Source organism: Pimephales promelas, chromosome 15, assembly GCF_988280905.1.
Source record: "Pimephales promelas chromosome 15, fPimPro1.hap1.1, whole genome shotgun sequence".
Classification (NCBI taxonomy): domain Eukaryota; kingdom Metazoa; phylum Chordata; class Actinopteri; order Cypriniformes; family Leuciscidae; genus Pimephales; species Pimephales promelas.
Window position 1 is genome coordinate 28691092 of NC_142783.1, and position 20497 is coordinate 28711588.

Sequence of the window (20497 nt, forward strand, 5' to 3'; positions counted from 1 at the left end):
AACACGTTTTATAAGGAATTTATTTATTTTGGTCTAGTAAAGTGATTGGAGCAACACTGGCCAGTCAAAAATAAGAAAATCAGAGTATAATTAACCCAGACACATCAAAGATAAATTGACAGACAAGAAACAAATATCGACAGTTTGAGATTACACGATTTCAGTTAGAAAGGGTTCAATGGAGAAAATCATTAGCAAATGAAAAAAAACAAAGTGGGAATAACGACAGCAAATTGAACAAATGCAGCAATTTGGTCTGTGCCAAAGTTTTCAAAATGTTTCAAATGTTATTGCATTTCCCATTACTTCGGTTCTTCAGGCAGTTATTATGACCAAATGAGAAAAAGGGGTCAGAGAAACGCAGAACGAGACACTTCGTAGTAAAAGCTCATTTAAACTAAATATTTCCTTGAGTTGGTACATACATAAATGTAAAAATGAGAGAAATCTACCACAGAATTCACAGCAAATCATTAACAAAGGTGCCATTATCACTTCACTGAACAGAAATGAATATGCCCTTTAGCATATCACCATGATTCAAGTACAAAATTGCTGAGCAAAACCATGCACTACAGCAGTGACTATCCTTTTTATGAACTGAAGCCGCTTTTAAATGCATCTATAAAATTCATTATCAAATATACGTAAAGGCAATTTCTGATGGTGCATGTCTTTGAAACCAAAGGCGAGACAAAATATTACAACCTAATGTATTCCAGTGCATGTCCCTCATTAGCCTTTCCCACCATCATCTGATTAGATTAAATATACTTTGACTAGTTATTTAACGTATTCAAATATTAAATGTTGCTCCACAATAATGACCATTTAAATCCTTAATAGAATTTTATTTTAAAAGGTGAAGTGTGTAATTTCTGCGGCACTAGATAGCAGAACTGTGGAAAAAAGGACTGAACACCTACCATTTGTCGGTCAAACAGATGGTCCCACCCCTAAACCCATAACATTGGTTAAGCCAATGGAGCAATGTTATAACATCATTTTTTGGGGAATGTCTGATCATTGTTATCTTATTTTAAATGACACCCATCATCACAGAACTGTATGTCGCTACACACTGAAATGTGTCCTTTTGTAAAGATTACACCTAGTGTACTTTAGATTTATGAGCAGGTTTACATGAGTGTAACATTTGAATCACATCCCTATCAAATGAGATATGAATTAGATCTGAAAATCTTAAGGCATCTCTGAGCAATAGGTTCAAGAAAGGCTCAGATTTGTATGAAAACTGGTTTCTACGCTCACAGCAAAATGAAGAACAAACTACAAACAAAAAGTATAATTAGACAGCAATTGCTTCCACTAGAGTTGCACATCCCTTTGTTTTAGCTACACCACGTTACCATCTACATCTACACGTGCATAGATAATGTGGCCCAGGAGGAGAAACGGGCGATGTTCACTTGAGAAGGTTCTGGAGCATGGCGGTCGCGTAGGTGGGTCTGGCCTGCTTGCTTTCGATGGCGTTCCTAAGGTATTGGATTCCGCCGCAGCGCTCCCAGATCTCCTCAAACTGGCGGGGGAGGATCTCCGCTCCGCGTTTTCGCGTGAGCCCGGTCTCCTCCAGGCTCAGCTCGCACATCTCCATGTCGTCCTTACCTGGATACATCAAAAGATAAAAGGCACCACGCTAAGCTTAGGTGCACACCTCACATCCGCAGATAAGAGTCACATTTTCCAGTGAAGCTTTCAGCTATTTCATCTTTCAATTCCAAAAGAATTCATTGTTCACAGTAGGGGAAAATTATTGTTTTATCTTATCAAAACATTAGCTAGTACTGACGAAGGCTTTTGGTACCTGCTACCAAGAGGATCGGCTGCTTGTCTGGATGAAGCTCCATCTGCCTGGCGATCCAGGGCCCGTCAAAGTGAGCGTACCACCAGCCTTTCTTCTTGTTCTGGGGGTCTTTGTACTGATCCGCAGGCCTTATGAAGGGAATGCGGAAGTAACGCTGCTGTCGGTTCATTGCGATCTCTTGCTGCCGGGCTGGGACAGGTGGAGCAGGGTTCTGCTGGGCTGAAGAAACAGAACAGAAAATATATTAATGATATTTAAGCTCTGATATTATACAATATTAAAGGGATAGTTCACTTTGAAATTAATTTTTGATATGTTTTAGCTTACTTCATGGGCATCCAAGATGTAGATGTCTTTGTTTCTGCAGATATTTTTAGGTCAAACCGTTCTTGTCTGTCAATCATATAATGCAGGTCTATGGTCACCACATCAAAGAGCATGCACAGAGAAGTCCAAATTAAACAGGATTTAATGACTCGCTCGTAAATGTAAAGTACACATTGATCGCCTAAGACACGAAACGAGTAAGTTGTGTGATAAAACACACAGTATTTATATAGTTTTTACCTCATGCAACCATAGCCACAATGTGTACTAACATTTATGAGTCATTAAATAATGTTTAATTTGGAGGTGGTGACCATAGACCTCCATTATATGACTGACAGACAAGAACGGCTTGACCTAAAAATATCAAAATTGAAAATAGTGCGGAAACAAAGACACCTACATCTTGGATGCCCTTGAGGTAAGCTAAAACATATCAAAAATTAATTTCAAAGTGAACTATCCCTTTAACGATATTTTAACACTTTCTAAACTAATCTGATAGTGGAGCTTGTCCATTCAAAACTTGTCGATATGATCCTAGAGTGTTGGGATAAGTTGCAATTGCAATACACTTGCTAAGGTGTAATTTACCCATGTTTCCATGCACGTGTTCTGAACGGTCCAACTAGAGATCTGCACGGGATGGATTGTTTTTAGTCCCGCTCGCTCCATCAAAAAAATAGACCTACCTACAACTTTCAAGTTGTCCCACTCCTGTTGCAAAAGCCTGATAGAGATCTAAGCACATGGACTTTCATTGTCACTCTGGTGCCCTTATTATATTTTTATTTTTTTCCAATTTCCCCCCACACACACAACAATTCAGACATCCTTGTTGCAGCAGGCAAAAAGGAAGGTGCTTTCCTTTCTGCTGTGTACAATAAAAAAAAAACACTGATAATATCCAACCCTGCACATTAATTTTTGTAACTAAATAAAGGAATAATACAATACAAACATGTTGTGCCTAAAAACAATAATATAAATAAATTGTAATTTTTTTGTAGGACACCCTTGAGTCATTTCCCTGTACACATCACTATCTTCCCTTCCACACCTAGTAATTCAGAACTTGTCTTGCGCCGCATTATGTTGCTGCTCAAAAGCTCACTCCCTTGCTCACTGCAATGGTTTTTGGTTTCTCGTGCCAGACCTTGGTCGAGGTGATCTGAGAGCCCGTCACAAACCGGCCTAACATGAGAACTGAATGGTGACATAAGTTACATGGCTTTGGTTGATCTTGATTCCAAAATTCAGCATTTTCTGCCATATCTCCTCTTGCAAGCTCTCCATAGAAGACCATGTTGCATAAGACATTCCCAGTCTCTAAGTTCTTCCTTGATGGGGCTCCTTTCACAAATCTCCTCAATGTGAAATACTGTATGCTTTGAGGTATCATTCATGTGCTTAGCACAAATGCTACGGTATGAGTTACACACCAAAGTAGGGTTTGTTCAAATCAAATCTTCATATTTATACTGTATGCTCAAAATACAAACCATGTGCGTCATAAGCAGAAGTAGGCATATTAAATCCATCATCCCTAAGGATCAAACAGATTCAGAGGTTGGCTAATGTCAAGAAAGTTCTCAGAGAGGTTCTCTGCACTTTAATATTGACTTTGTAAAGCCAGAAGCCTGATTTCATCTCTAGGAGTGAGGCAGCATAAGCCCCGTGCACCTGATACAAACACTCCACTGTTTGAAGCTAAGACACATCTGAGGATTTGACAACAAGAGAGGCAGAGAGTTTGAAGTGAACCTGCAGGTCACCCAACTCTAAATCTTCTGTTTGTTCTGCACGCGCAAACACTTTAAAAAGCACTAAAGTCTTTAAACGCAGTGATGTGCCTTAAAATAGGGAAATAAGCGAGAAGTTTGATTTCCTTGAAACGGCGGTGGGTGTTATTAGATGTGCTTCTAGCTGTCTGTCTGCATTATGTGCATTACAATTTTAACGCTAATCACAAAATGTGCAGCAAGGAACTTGAAAAGAACAAACAATACTGCACACTCAATCTTGAGAAACAGCTGCAACACACACACCCACACACTCACAGAAGATAAAAGTTCAGAGTATAGGTCCAGAATAAATATTAAGCTGAATCACATTTTGTCATTACAAATGAAATCATCAGCTACACACGACTGCACAGAACAATTTATATTCTGTTGTTCTGCCACCGTGCAGACCGTTCTCTTGGGGAAACAGATCATGTCTTACCATAGTCGGTGACCGATTTGGGGGCCCTCATCTCTGTGTCTGTATTTCGTTTCTTGTTCTTTGATTTCCAGGCATGGTACACCTTCAGACGACGATGAAATTCCTCTCGACACGCCGCCAGCAACTCGATATCTACAAGGGTGAGAGATCATACAGTCAGTACTGCACTGCATTGTCACGCACAGGGTGTGAATTACACAATGGCCTTCAGGGGGTGGACACATACTATATGTATATACACAACAATAGTAAAAGAACGCAAACTTCACGGGCAATAAACTGCATGCTCCTGTTTCAGAATATTTTCAACAAAGTTTTCTTCGTACATTCAGTTTAACAGCATTTAAGAGGGCAAATTTTATCATTCAACTGAACTGTGCGTATGCATTTTCAACACATGATGTTCTTAATCCATGAAATAAAAGTGTGCACAATTGTATAGCGTTCATCCATATCTAATTCACCAGCTCAAGGAAAGTTAATATCACATTTCAGGGATGGCCAAAATTTAGTTTAAAAATCAGTCAAAGCTAGAAACGTATCTTCATATTTACTGGTAAAGCTTCATATTACAGATCGACTAATGTCAGATAGCTCTGCCGTCCACAAACTAGATTGATATATATATATATATACACAGCAGTATGAGTGGTGAAGTTAAAAGAAAGTCATAAAATGAATTTAAACACTTTGGAATGTTATTTACCGATTGAAAAATGCTTAAGTACATTGTTCCTTGACTCAGAAATATGGATTACACCCATGAAAATATATTTTATAAAATTGTAGGATTTTTAGATTTACAACTTAAATCTTAAATTATAATCTTAAAGATTAAAAAAATATATATATGATTTTTTTATCTAATTAAAGATTTTTAATTTATGCCTTTTTAGAAGCTTTATTGATCATTAAGCTGCTGTTTTCCATACAACAAAAGTGAATTTTTATAGGTAATGTCAAGCTCAATGGACAAAAAAGCACCATAATATTATCATAAAAGTTGTCCATAGGACTATATTCACTGTAGTTACCATCAAGTCTTTTAATCTTGCCCTCCACCATTAGTTCTCAAATCTCGTTAGTGAATGCACATATTTAAGCTTTGAATATTCATGAGCAGAAATGAGACTTGAGAGCAACAACAGAGTGAAGCTTCATAAAGGTTTTCATTGAATAGTGATTCTGAAACCAGTGAATAATTTCTGAAAACGTAAAATATAGTCCACAAGAACATTTATCGTGGTTTTTGGTCATTTTTGAAACTTGATGGCCCGTGACCACTATATATATTGTTTATTGTGAAAATGAACATATTAAAAAGCATCTTGTGTTTCATAGAAAAAAGAAAATCATGTGTTTAGAATGACATGAGGGTGAATAAATTATTCTGAGGGGGAATAATTTACTCCTGGAAATTAAAACAACATGACAGACCAGAAAGTAAAAAAGGAGTGAAGTTCTTGTTTTTATGGTTCATGATCATCAAAATAAATAAACAAAGAGATCTCCAAATAAAAAGATAGCAATTATAATTCATTGATTCTTAAAAAAATAAATGATGGAGTGAGAGCAAGCTCCAAAATCAGAAGTGCTGCAATCTCTAATCATCATGCAAGTTCCCAATCTTTACAATATCACATGCTAGTCCCTCCATCTTACAAAATAATAAATGTTAGTCTACAAAATGCAATGTTTTTTTAAATGAACAGTACTGATTACTCTTACCACAGGAGGTGTTGATGGCGTCTCGCAGCTCAGCGTACTTCCACTTGCTCAGGTCGTACTTCTTCACCCCAGCAGCCACCTTGTTGGCCTGCACCTGCGCACCCCTGAGATTGCACAGAGGAAGAACAATTTTGAGTTTTTCTTAGCTTCATACCTCTCCATAGGCAAAGGATCTGATCGTTCTACTAAGCTCACGTTGCCATCTGCTAAACGTTCCCTAGGCTGCAGCAAAATCAGATGATTAATTGGCCTTCTACTTACCTGGAGATACATTCTCTCTGAAACTTGTAATGACATGGAAATAGCACGGATCATGCCAAATTAACACCTCAATGAGCAAATTAGATACAGCCTTGGCAACACTGTGCTGCGACAGTGAGGGTGGTTAATGGCGGTTAACAACGGTTAATGGTGAGCGAGGAAAAGGCCACATGTGAGCTTTGCGAGGGTTTTTGCAGTCCTGACTCCCACAGTGCAGGGAGATCCAAGCCTATCAGAGCAGGGATTGTCTTTTTCTTGACTAAAGGCATAAGGTCTGTGAGGATCTGTGGGACAATGGTCAAAACATCACCACCCTAGAGCTATGACTCTAATCACAAAATCCAACTATTTCAAAGCTTGTGTACTGTGTGTGATCACGACTGTGAGCATGTGGTTTTTTGATATGGTTTCAGGTGGTCCTGGGTGGCCAAAGAAAAACAGCTGGTGAAACCAATGCCACTTTTAGTAGAATGGTATATGGTTGCTGAGATGTTCTTAATGATAAAAGTCCTTAGAGACTGTTGGCCCGTTGCTAGAGTGTTCTAGGTAGCTGCTCAGGTATTGCTATTGTAGGTGGTCGTTGTGTTTATTAATGTGTTGCTAGGCTGGAATATCGTACATGACTTTTAAAATCAAATCTGTTTTACTTGCCAACTTTGTAAAGAGTTACAAACAGGGCTTAAAGCTAACTTTTTACCATACCTGCTAATGGCCAGTGACTTTATCAGCCATAAATATTTTTTACATGCCACGAAACAGGCAGTTTTCAGGTACAGAAATGTAATAAAGTAATCAAATGTAAAATAGTCAAAGCATAGTCTTCACTGTTTAACCCATTAAACATAGATTAATTCTTATTAAAGCAAAAAGTTGTTCAAACGAGAGCAGTGAGTTATTTTCTCTTTGTCTTTTGTTGTTTGATTAACATTGACACAGACAACAGCAGGATTATAAGGCTGCTGTCACTTTAAGATCTGCATGAATCTAATATATGCTATTGATACTGTACACATTCATTTTCTCTCTCAACTATTTATGTTAACATAAGATATAACCGACCATGCGAGTGTTAATTTTAAGCCTTGGTTACAGAGGAAAAACTGAGCATCATACACTAAACGACTGGGAATCACACAGTACTGAACTTTTAAGTCATTACAAACAGAACAAATTCACGCAGAAACACCCGCCTTGTTGCTATAAGATGTGTGTCAAATGTGTTCTCTCAAAATATGAAACATGTTTGATATTCTGACTAGATGGCATTTTGTGACCATCACTACAGTACATGATTTTCTGTGAAATCCGTCAAGTCTGCAGACTGGCTCTGACTTTCGACATTTAGCATAATTAACTTGTCCAGACTGTAAATCGGGGGAAAAGTTGTGTAGTGTACACTCTCAGAAAAAAGGTCCAAAAGCTGTCACTGGGGCTGTACCTTTTCAAAAGGTACACTTTTGTACCTAAAGGGTGCATATTGGTACCTTAATGGTACATATTAGCACCTCAAACGTACATAATAGCACCTAAAAGTACACATTAGCACCTAAAATGGAAAAAGTTTACCTTTTGAAAAGGTACAGCCCCAGTGACAGCTTTTGTACCTTTTTTCTGTGAGTGTATTCAAGCCTTGAGTGTTCTAAGTGGTTGTTAGAGTGTTTCTAGGGTGTTGTGTTTAGTAACAACTATATGGTATAGCGGTGTGAGGAATAATAACGATGATACAATGAGGACCACTAATGAAGAACTCTGATGACCGTATTTATAAGAGATTGTTGTTTGTTTAGGTGACTTCAATAACAAGCACATCTTTCCTAACCGACTTAAGACTTGTGATCTCCAGAGGCATTATTCCAGTACCTAAGGCCAAGATTTAAAGTCATTAAGTGATGATGACCCTCTACAGTCTTAAAGCAAACTTTCTCATAAAAAGCATTGACAGGTGTCCCAGAAGAGACTGGGGGTTGTCAGTGTGAGCAGCGAGTGTGAGTCTGGGAGGAGCTCTTGCATGGCTGAACATGGTGACACTGAATATAGGGACACTCCGTCGACTCTGACAGCTGTGAAGAGCAAAGCTGCTTAACAGAGACCCTGCGAGAGAAGTCACTGAACCAGCAACTCTGCTGATTAACCCACTCATACAGGTGTAAGTGGAGTGCTAACACACACAGACACACAACACTAGCGCTGGGGTGTTCAAAGTACTGTACACTCAAGCAAACATTTTTTAAAAAGTAGTTACAACACTACAAAAAACAAAAGCACTGAACAACAATAAAGCTATTTAGGGTAGGCCATTTGGTCTGAAATTGTGTTATAAGAAAGTATCAAATATGATTATATTATATTTTATTTTATTTTATATTATATTTTGGGTTAGTAAGACTTTTTTTAAAGAAATTAATACATTTTATTTAGAAAGGACAAAACATTTACAATGTTACAAAATATTTCTAATCTAAATTAATGCTGGTCTTTTAAACAAACATATTTTCCACAAAAATATTAAGCAACACAGCCATTTTTTTTTTACATTAATAATAAGAAGAAATGTTTCTTGAGCACCAAAACATCATATCAGAATGATTTTAAGGATCATGTCAAGATTGGAATAATGATGCTGAAAATTCATCTTTGCCATCACAGGAATGAATTCCATTTTAAAATATTCAAATAGAAAACAGCAATTTAAAATAAATTGTTTACTGTATTTTTGATCAAATATGCAGCCTTTTTAAACAAATCTTACCAACCCCAAGCTTGCTTGTATAAAGTAAACAAATGTGTTTGAGACTTATTTTTACCCTAATTTGTTTGCAGATGTCACTTGGTTTGATATTTTAAGTAAAGCAATGACATTTATACATTTTAAGGATTGCTTAACACTTTTACTGTGTTGAAAACCCTATGACACTAATGTCAATCCCAGTCAAACAAGTTTCTTTCTTGAGTGCCATCATCCAGAACTGAAGATGTCTATGCTGAGCGTTTGCATACAATTCCTATGAGCAGGTGCTGTGCTTCACATCCATATCCAACTTATATTTTGAGGAAACGTAAGTAAATGGAAATAGGGTTGTTGACGTCCCTAGGAAATAAGATTGAAATTGACCTATGAGAGACCTTTAGAAGCTCCCAAAGACTCATCAATTATTTTTGCTTAACGAGAGCATCTTTCTTTAAGTGCCTGTGATTTTTGTGCCCATTTTATCATTCATCAAACAAGATGATTGTAAACCTGCTATTTAGAAAAGCTTCTCAAAAGCTATACAATTTGATTTATCATTCATCAAAAATGTTGTAGGCTCAGTTACATACTAAAGTTTAATATGTAATGATGTAATGTAAGGGGTTTGTTCAAAGTATGAACAACAAACACCTGTAAGAAAAAAAAAAGAAAAAAACTCCCAAGGACTACATTTCTGTGTCCTTGATTTCATTGGTAGGCAAACAAAATAATAATTCTACAAATATAACCACGTGCTAAGTCTCTATTTAATCCAAGAATTCATTCATGTATGAAGTATTTAGGTTAATATCAAAACTAAGAATTAGCCCATTGTTTACCGTGACTTTCTATGACTAATCCTCTATCTAGGTTGGGGTGTGATTACGGGGGCAGGACGTGACTGTGGGTGAGTGTGGTTAGACTGAATGAAGTGGAAAATCAGGGGGAAAACTAATAATCAGGGCCTGTTCTATGTCTTACATCTCTGTGAAGAACCAAACACCTGTGGTACCATCACTGGAGGGGAGAGGAAGCACAAAAAAAGAGGTTTGGATGACAACACGGTCTTCTTAGCACCCAGTTAGCATGTGTAATAACATCAAAAGAGCCTTTTATTTTATTATACATAAAGCAGGAACAGGCGACAGTTCTTTGTCCACTTCCATTAACTAAATGAAATATGACTCCCGAGTGCTGCACCACAGGCATCTCGTGTTTCTGTTTACCTGCTTTTGTAGAAACACGAGTTGGCCGCATTAAAAATGATTCATGGCATTTATGTAACGCTGTCTGGCAGAACCTTGTTCTTTGTTTGTTGTTCGGTAGCGGCTCGGGACCATACAGGCTCTTTTCAGATGGAAATCTCCATATTTGTGTGTGTTTTATGAATGGTAACATTCCGGCGTGGAGTCTTTCTTTGTATGATTTCACCTGGTGACGCTCTTTGAGATGTCGACTTTAGTATTATTATGGTGCGCGTGTGTGTGTTCGTGCATACCTGCGCAAGCTGGGATCCATTTGGGCTTCTTCCTGGATGAGTTCTGCCTCGCTCTGAGCGATCCTCATGGCCAACTCTCTGTCCCTCCTCTCCTGCTCCAACATGGTCTGTGTCTGAGTCTCTTCCTCTCTGTCCAATGCCAGCTGGATCTCAAGTTCAGCCTGGAACAACATACATTCCCACAAATCAATAATACGCACACACAATCTCAACACCTTTGGCGTTTACCACACCTGTGCCCTTCGTTCTATTCCAACTCGATGGAAACACACAGACACAAGCATACAAATGGGTGCCGGTGGGGGTGCCAACAGTAATGGCCACATATCTGAGCTCAGAGTGTTGATCTGAGGTGGGCCGAACGAGGCTGACATTATCCCAGGATTTTGGATGCCTGTTTTCTGGTGTCCTCAAGCAAAAACTTGTTTATGGGCCAATTTCACTATATAGATGCTGACTGATTAGCTTCATCTAAATTTTGCTGATAAGCAGCCAGCTAGACCAGCACTGCATACATAACCCTACCTGGACCAACAAGATCCAGAAATTCAAGATCCAAGCCAGACAGGACATGTTGAAGAACTTGTCCCCTTTCTTAAAATAGCGAATATCTTTTTTTCATTTTTTTTTGCCCATGAGTGCAAGATGAAGACTTTTTTTTTGCCGTTTTCCTGAAAGAGAAAGTCATTTTAAAAGTCTATACCTGCTAAATCCCTGATATTGCTGACTTTCAGGAGGGCTGCGGAAGCTTTTTGGTCATAACATTTCACTGTCCAATCAACACGAAGATGTTTAAAGTAGGCTACAGAATTCCCTCAATCTTCTATCCAGAGGCGTCTGGTACATTTGAGGAAAGAGAGATTATCAAGGTGGCCCTGCCCTAGACACACTGTGACCCATCTATTGCACTGCCCACTGAAAGGATATTAAGCCATTACACTGCTGCTGTGTGCCAAGGTCTGATTAGGCATATAATCGAAGCTGTACTGCAGCCAGACGGCCAGAGATTCTATGTCTAGATTGTGTTAAATGAAAAAAAAAAGAAAATGATTTAAAACAAATCAAATGAAAGCTTGGTTTTAGATGTGTAAGAACAATCTGGGAGAGAGCCCAGCAGCTTGGTCCAAAAGCATGGGTAAAACAAAGCAAAGGAGTGATAGAAAAGAAAAGCTTAGATGGAACATTTTCATCAGAGAAAATCTTGGAGAGAAAGAAGAATGATGCAGGTACTATTCTGAGGAAAAAGCAAGGCAGCTGAGGTGTAATGCCCAAAGACATAGAGAGAGAGGGTTACAGCACATACAGCTCATGATAAATCTGAGCTATGAATCAAACTACAAAAAGCAGGAGAGACTTGGTGGAAAACAGAGTGATATATTATGGATTATGAAAATCACAGTAATAAAGATTTTATAAAAAATGTGACAATAGTCTTTGAGTGAATTGCAAATGTTTGCTTTTGCAAATGTATTAAATTTATTCAAGGATTCAAAAGCAATTGTATTTTCAGGTGATAGAATAAACATTGATTATATTTTATTATCATTCTATTCTATTCTATGCTATTATATACAGAAAATGGAACAGATAATGCCTCAGAATAGAATAGAATCAGAATAAAACAGACAATTTTAATGAAAAAGGTCACAGAAGTCTTTTAATAGAAGTGGCACAGAAAAAAATATTTAAAAAAATAGACTTCTTAAATTACTTTATAAGCTTTATAATATTAGTTCATGCTTTACCTAGCTGTTTATATCTGACTATATTTTTGATTAATCGTAGTTGATAAAAAATCGAATTGTTCATTCTTGTGAGTTCAAAATGCCTTAATATTAACAAATTGAATGATTGTGAAACAATGTTAACATATACAACTCTTCATTCATTAAAAATGAATGAATTAAATTAAATTACATTATAAATAATGTGTATGTTTGTGTGTGTGTATCTCAAAATAAATCTGAATAAAATGAATTACTAATAAAGGTCATAGTAACAGTTAATAGACTAGACTAGAATATATGCTGAATATAAACATATGTTTGTGTGTAGGTGGCATGTACAGTACATATGCATGTTAATGAATATGTGTATGCGTGTGTGTACAATTGTATGTTTAGGCTACATATATATATATATATATATATATATATATATATATATATATATGTATATATAATTAATAACTGCAGAAGGAATCCTGTTAGATTTTTGTATGTATAAGGAAAAGACGGAGGATCTTTGGATATATTTTCTGTGAAGCTTATTTGTACTCTTTACATTTCTCCTATAAATAAAAAAGAATAGAATAGAATAGAATAGAATAGAATGCAGCACAGAAGCTTTTAATAGTGTGCAACAGTTTTTGGTCAGCATGGGCACAGTGTCTCTGCAGGGCGATTCATCAGAGGAAGCAGTGCAAGGGAAGTCAGCCAAGCCCCAAAACACAGCATCACCATCGGGAGAGAACTTTCACTCCGCAGACGCAGCATAATCCAGCCCCAGGAGGTAGGCAGGGGCTGATGAATAAACCCATGGGCCGCTGTGGCAGCTCAATACAGTCATGATTATGCCTGTAGAACAGCCAGTCCCGGTCAGCTCTGAACATGCCAGCGTGAGTCGGAGTGGGCATTTGGTTTGCCGAAGGAGACGCGGAGGAGAGGAATCAATACACAGAGGGAGCGCGTATACACATACACACCTGCATGACCCGCTCTTCCTCTTCTCTTTTCTTTCTCTCCTCTTCCTCCTGTTTCCTTTTCTGCTCCATCTCGGATTTCCTGATGGAAGAGAGATTGAGGGTGGACCATTAATGAGTTACTTCGGTCTGTGGGGAATTATTCCTCCTGATCAATGACCCACAGGAGGGCATTTGAAAACACCCACATGTGGATTCACAATTGTCACACAGAGAAACGTGGACCGCATCTAGTCTTTGTAATGCGAGCAAGTTCCTCGAATAGCAGCTGAAAATGAATAGTGCGCGGTGAGCGTTGTTATTAAGTGTTAGCATTTTCCTATCAAAAGACCTATACGGTGTATTTCTATAATCTCACAAACAGCAAACCAAATCTGCTGCGATTTTCGTTGAACTTTGTTGATCATGGATTCGCGTATTTATATATGCACCCTAGCCCACCAAAAGACCTTGAAAATAGGGAGATTTGTAAGGAGCAATTTCAGTTGAATGTTTAGCTGCTCACAGTAAAGGGATGTGATTTGCATTACACGGTGTCCGAAAGTCTCAGAGCGCTAGAGAATAGTTTTGCATTTATAATTTGAAATTTACATCTTTAATTACAAATTATATTGTTTACATGATTCTTCAGAAATCATTGTAATATGCGGACTGGGTGCTTTAAAAAACATTTCCGTTTAATAATTTTTGTGGAAACCATGATTCATTTTTTTCAGGATTCTTTCATGAAATGAAGCTTTTAGTGTAAGTTCTATCAGGAAGACTCTAATTCCACGTCGTTCATTCATACTAATAGGTCTAGGCAATCACTGCTTGACACCTGGAGTATATAAGCAAATAACCCGCTAATGCCGTTGACATTCCCCTCCACCAGGTTGGCCCCTGTCCATCCATAGTATATAATTTCAAAATGTATCTGGTAAGTTTGTATAAAGGCGTCTAAAAGTTAGCTTTAAAAGCTTCCATTGAAAGCTTGAAACTATGGAAATCACATTAAATGTCATTAGGGGCAGGTTCAATTTTATACTGGCATGGCAGATGCATTCTTAAAAAGTTCTTCGCATAGAAAGAACAAAGAACTTAAGGCTATTATTATGATTATACACAATATTAGTGTTAAAGCTCATACAGGGTGTTCTTGTAAGAAAGGAGCAGCAACTTATAAATAAAGCTGTGATCTAATTCCATTTAAGATGTGTCAAACCTTCACACAAGGTGTTATGTTTTTGACCTGTTGCTTAAAGGGGCTATATGTAGAATTCAGAAACCCTTGTTATTAGCATAACGTGATTCGAGTTCTTTTTCATTCTCCTTAGAGAAGTAAAAAGAAATTCACTCTGCTGAGAGCTATGGTTAGATGAATATGTAAATATGTGCTGTGCCCTTTCATCTCAATAAAAAAAATAAAAACAACAAAAATGACAGCAGTGAGAAAGAGGCAGTAAAGAAATCTTCTGATCATAGCGATATGGATATGATTCCACAAGCTCTGCAATTGACCAGCATCATGTCGACAAATTAGTTATGATAGTTAGATTATAAAGTATATATTTGAGATTATAGACTATACAGATGTGAGACTATGGTTTGAATTAATTCCTTTTCTTCGCATGACACATTGACTTTACAGTATAGAATCATGAACATTGTATAAGCATTCATTTCATGTGCCATGGGCTCTCGAGCATGCGTAAACATCACAATCTTCTGATTTAGCTGGCGTCCGTCGACAACTTTCATAACCCAGAAAGTCAGGAAAGGTCTTGTTTTTTAAGTTTCGTTACAAGCTATTCACATATTGGCAAAAAATCTTACATATAGCACCTTTAAATGAACAGGAACGTGTAGAAAATAAAATAATCCATACGGAAGGGCTCCAGGGAGAACGGGCCACACCAAACTCTAAATAACAGAAGTTACTGTTGTTGCTTATGCTGGTGTGGAACTAATTTTTTTTTTTTTTTTGACAAGACTATAAACATAGAAATATCATCATGACCTGATTCGTGAAATGATGACAGATGCTGTCCATGACAGCAGGCTCTGGAGAATGCATAAGAGAGAGCAGGTCAAGCCGAACCCTCCAGTGATATATTAATCTTTCTGCCAATCCCCTCCTACACCCTTTTTTTCAACTCCTGTTCTTCTTTCAAATGTGCTGGGACTCTGACCTAATGTACAGGTTTTTCTGTACTGAACTTGTAACGTGACTCACATGCGGCGGTCTTCTTCCTCCTGTTTGCGTAACTGCTCCTCCTCTTCGCGTCTCTTCCGCTCTTTCTCCATCTCCTCCTGAATGCGCTTGAGTCTCTCCGTCTCCTCCTGCTCCTGCTTTTTCTTCTGCATTGAGGATAGGAGATGCTCCGAGCGTTTGACCAGGCCCTCATATTCTTGCTCGATCTCGTCGCGGCTCATCACGGTGGACTGAGAGACAAAAAGAGAGTTAAAATTGATTTATTTGAGTACATTTTAGTTATAATGTCTTTTTGAGCAATTCATTACAAGAACTGGCTCATGAGAGTCATTCTTTTCAGAAATAAGGCAACACTGGGTAAACACTATGTTTTTGATTCACTAAAAATAAGAGGCTCTTAGGAGTCATATGTTCAGACACTTGACTGGTTACATTGAATGTTCAACTCAATAGAAAGACAAGCTTCAGTTTTCGATAAAATGAAAGTGGATGTCAATTTATACTGCCAAGCTCCAAATGAGCGAAAAAGGTCAACAAAAATTATCATAAAAGCATTTTATACAATTAAACAACAGCGATTAACTCAGCATGGCCACAGCTTTTCAAGGGTGGATATTCTATCTAAGTCCATCAAAAACAGGCTATGTTCCAAATGGGATGAATCTGCAGGGCACTTTGGAGTGAAAAACAATCAAGGCCACCATATTGAAGGGTCATTCCAAACTGAAGTGCTCAAAACTGGCCACTTCAAAGGGCCGTTGGAAATGAAGGATTTTGAAGGGTACGACTGGTGGACACGTCGCTGCCATGTTTCTTTGTACAGGTTTAATTTGTTTGGCACAAAAAAAGGCTTTTCTACCGTCAAGCAGCGTACACAATTATAGTGCCTCCTTAATTGGCTCGGCAAGGTGATGCTAAAGTGCTTTCCAATGAGCAGTGTTTTGGTCCGCTACACCCTTCATCACTTTGATGCTCTCACTCTAGAGGGTAAACACTTCGAAGGGATTAGGGTATAGGGATGAGCCCCTCAGAATGGAACGCAGCAACAGTGATGTCGAGAGTCAGCTCGCTTGCGGATGACTTTGGAATTAATTACTTAAAAATGCATCATCATCAGGTTATGTTGAAACACTAAATACAACAGTAGAAGATGAGTAAATAGTGAAATTACATAGGGGCAATCTATCCAGGTGTCAAAAAGTTAGACAGTCGATGACTCGTCATAAATATTGAAAAGAAAGAGAAAAAAAGTGTAACAGATGCTTTCTCCAGATGCAAACTGGCTAAATAATAATTTTTGTATTTAATGGAGAAAACAAATCATGGAAGTTTAATGTCATGAAAAAGTACAAGCGTTATTTAGACTATTTACCCTTTTATGATTTTTTTTTTTTTAATCTAATAATTTTCTTTGTGCAAACTGAGAGATATTTTGCTTTTGGACAATTATTAGAAGTTTAGTTGTTCATGTGGTCCACCACAGAATCTGATTCAACGCTTGCATTTTGAGATAACTGGCAAACGAAGCTACATTCACTTGCCTCTTTACCTGAATACATAGTTTCCAAATTACATGTGCAACAACAAGATGTATTTTCTATAATGTTGGGAATTTACCAATAAAAGGAGGGTTGTATGTCAAAAAACAGTTTAGTAAGTTTGACGGACCGTATTACAGATAAAATAAAGACAGCGCGGCATATTCCCTGCTGGTGGAATGACCTGCATAGCTGAGTCTGTAGCCATTTTCAAGAATCTTTTTCTTCTACACTAGACCCATTAATAATAACACTTTCTATTCTATTTCTATTTTCTTTATTTAAAATAATAATAAGAAAAAGCCTTGCTTGCATGCACTGTGCTAGACTAACAGTGACTTGTTGCATCAGTTACATATTGTTGTTCTTTTGTTAGTCCTAACTGCTTCTATTATTTCTCCTTATTTGTAAGTTGCTTTGAACAAAAGTGTTTGCTAAATTATTAAATATAAACGTAAATGCAGTTTGATTGGGTATAAGTTGGGTCGTCATTCATTTATATGATGTAATGTCAATTAGCATGCCATGAACAGACCAAAATTACCAAAAAAACTACTAAAAATCATCTAGCAAAAATACTTACTAATGTAATTTGTGCTTGTTTTCAACTTTGCACTGATGATGCAATAATGGCGAATCAAGCTGTCTGCAAATGTAACTGACAGAAAGTTTTTCTGTGAATAACTTGTATTTGATCGATTTCCCATTGTTTATTAAAAGATTATAGTATATTAGAATATAGTGTGTCAGTCATATTTTTTACATTTATGATGCTTTGTGTACTTTTTGAAGCTTGACAGTATAAATCACTATGCACTTTAATTGTATGGAAAACAGAAACTTGGACATTCTGCTTGAATACTTTTTGTTTATCTATAAAGTAACATCAGGGTGAATAAAATATGACAAATGATGACAGGGCGGGCCACTTGGTTGCACTCTACAGTAGAGGATTTGTCTCCTGTGCTTCGTTAAAAAACTATAAACAGTTTTCAAAGTGTAGAAAGTGGCAGCAACTCAGTGGTGACTGTATTTAATGGACGACAGTGGCAACGCTGGGCCACATCATGCACCGCAGTTGTATTAATATCCTGCAGATATTCATTAAACCTGGATGTGGATTTTGTGCCATCTGGCAGAGCACCAGAGGAGCGTGGAGGGATGCAAGCATTATGAATGATCATTGTACCGCAGGGGGGCAGGGACTCAATGACAAGGTCCATCTCACCCCCTAACGCTAGATGAGTTAACGCCAGCGTTTTGAATGACAGCCATTGACACAATCTGCGTTATTAGCCAGGGAGGCCACAGTAATCTCCAGTCCAGATGGTAAGGTAATAGAAGGCATTGCCAATCAAAAGACAGATGCTAATCAAAAAGTGCTATGCTAATAACAAAGAGGGCCATCACTGGTGCAGAAGTGCACAGCGCATCTCATTTGGAGGGAGGAATGAAGTGTTCAGGTAGAAAAGTTTCAGCTCTTGTGCCAGCTATCTATCAGGGAGAGGGCGCAATGTCTCTCGAGCTCCCTGTCAATAATGCACTCCGAATCTGACAGATGAGGTTGGGCTCCACGTAGAGAATACAACAATGCATATACTGCATTCAATCAGCCGCAGCTGAAAGTTCAGGGGAAGGCAAGAAATGAACACTAGAAACGGCATAATGCGGCAAAACCTTGAAAATAGTCTTGACAGCATGTGGTGTGAATGTCAATGATGATCTGCACACAGAAAACTCATTGTCGGACTGTCGATTTGCATACTTTGTATTTATTTACTCGGCTGTGAGCACTAGAATTTCTGCACAACTAAACGAAAAGTGTCAGCTATCTTTCTTTGTTCCCTAAAAAAAGAGAGAACTCCAGAGACTCGAAGCTGGCAGACAATTCTAGCCACAGCTTTAGACCGCCTTCATCAGGACATGGAAAAACACACACATGTTGAATTATGCATGGAAACTGATACACGAACGAAGGCTAAGAAAAGAGCTACACCGCGTAACATCATTGAGCTTTGTAAGCTGGAGGAGGTGAAAGGGGTTTGTCAACCTTGGGCGCTTTTCCAGTGGAAAACCTCACCTTGATCTTGGCAATGAGGGCGTCGGTGGAGGCGGCCAGTTCCTCGACCTGTTTGCTCACTTCCTGTTTACCCTCTTTGAGTCCGTTCACAGCCTCGTTGAACTTCTCCATCCTTTTCCTCAAATTTTTCACCTTCACCAGGCCATCAATGCTACCATGAGAATGAAGACATTTGAGTTATCTTTTTGTCCAGTCTATTAATTTTTTTAAATTTATATATATATATATTTATTTAAATATATATATATATATATATGTTTATTTAAATATATATATATATATATATATATATATATATATATAAATTTGTAAATGTTTAGCAGGTTTTTTTAACTTTTGGGGTTAGGATTAGGTATTTTTTACTCAATATTTTGCATGCAAATGTCATATAAGTAAATAAAATACAACCTATATATGTATATACTGTATGTGTGTTACATAAAGTGTAATAAAAGTATTGGTAAAATAAGTATTATTATCAAAATATATTAGGTAAAGGTTTTAAAAACTTTTCACGGTGTAATGCTGGTGTGTGTACATACCGAGTCTTGTGTCTTTTTTTGCACAGCCACATGCGAACCGTCTTCTGAATCTTGATGCAAGCACTGGCCCTGAATCTCATTTTGTTCCTCACTGTGGCAAGTGAAAGAGAGAGGAAAAGATGCGAACTCATCAACAGCATCTAACTGTAACATTGCAAAGATGAAGGGGAGGGTGTGGGATGCTTCTAATTGCTTTTATGAAAGGCAGTTTGCTTGGGTCATGAAGGGTGACGTACATTTAATAACCGACAGTGTGCACCACTGGACCTTCTTCCAGCGGCTGCACACCAGCCACTTATTGACCCGTTTTACAAGCTCGGCCAGGTGCTCCGGATCAGACTTCATGATCTGGTCGAACTCTGCAAACTGAGGCAAACACACACACGTTGAGATTTATGTAGCTGCATTCTGGTTTACGAGGCTCCCATGTGCACCAGCTTAATGAAACAGGATAGCGGTTTTAACAGTCTTGTATTATTCCAATCCACATGAGATATATTATGAGAAATTATCACCTTCCCGGGGCGGAAGAAAACCCTGGTCAAGCCAAACTTGTAATCATTCTCGTTGAGGCCCAGTGCTTTAAACAGAGCCTGTAGGAGGAGACAATACAATCAGACAGTGGAACGCATTCTTTATTAAATGACATTTAGAGATCAACAAGTAATGACTTTACGGTTTCGGGCCAGTGCTTACGCTATTACGTTTCAGTGTACATTTTCATTTTTATTTAATGCCTTGCAAACTTAAATTTTACATTATTGTGAAAGTGACTTGTGAGTTAGAATTAGTTAGAAAACAATCAAATCAGTAATGTTTTTAAACTTATGCCACTTCCCAGCAAAGATT

General features: G+C 37.8%; 1 protein-coding gene across 1 annotated transcript in view; it reads right to left on the reverse strand.

The window, feature by feature from the left end:
- Nucleotides 1–4: 4 nt before the first annotated feature.
- Nucleotides 5–20497, reverse strand: part of myo6b (myosin VIb) — a 58865-nt gene continuing 38372 nt past the window's right edge. The window contains exons 22-32 of the mRNA XM_039667791.2: nucleotides 20164–20241; nucleotides 19885–20014; nucleotides 19649–19739; nucleotides 19107–19257; nucleotides 15510–15718; nucleotides 13298–13376; nucleotides 10594–10754; nucleotides 6107–6210; nucleotides 4379–4510; nucleotides 1826–2044; nucleotides 5–1626 (exon numbers count right to left, since the gene is read on the reverse strand). Coding sequence (XP_039523725.1) covers nucleotides 1427–1626; nucleotides 1826–2044; nucleotides 4379–4510; nucleotides 6107–6210; nucleotides 10594–10754; nucleotides 13298–13376; nucleotides 15510–15718; nucleotides 19107–19257; nucleotides 19649–19739; nucleotides 19885–20014; nucleotides 20164–20241 — 1554 coding nt within the window. The 3' untranslated portion in view covers nucleotides 5–1426. The remainder of the gene's footprint in view (nucleotides 1627–1825; nucleotides 2045–4378; nucleotides 4511–6106; nucleotides 6211–10593; nucleotides 10755–13297; nucleotides 13377–15509; nucleotides 15719–19106; nucleotides 19258–19648; nucleotides 19740–19884; nucleotides 20015–20163; nucleotides 20242–20497) is intronic.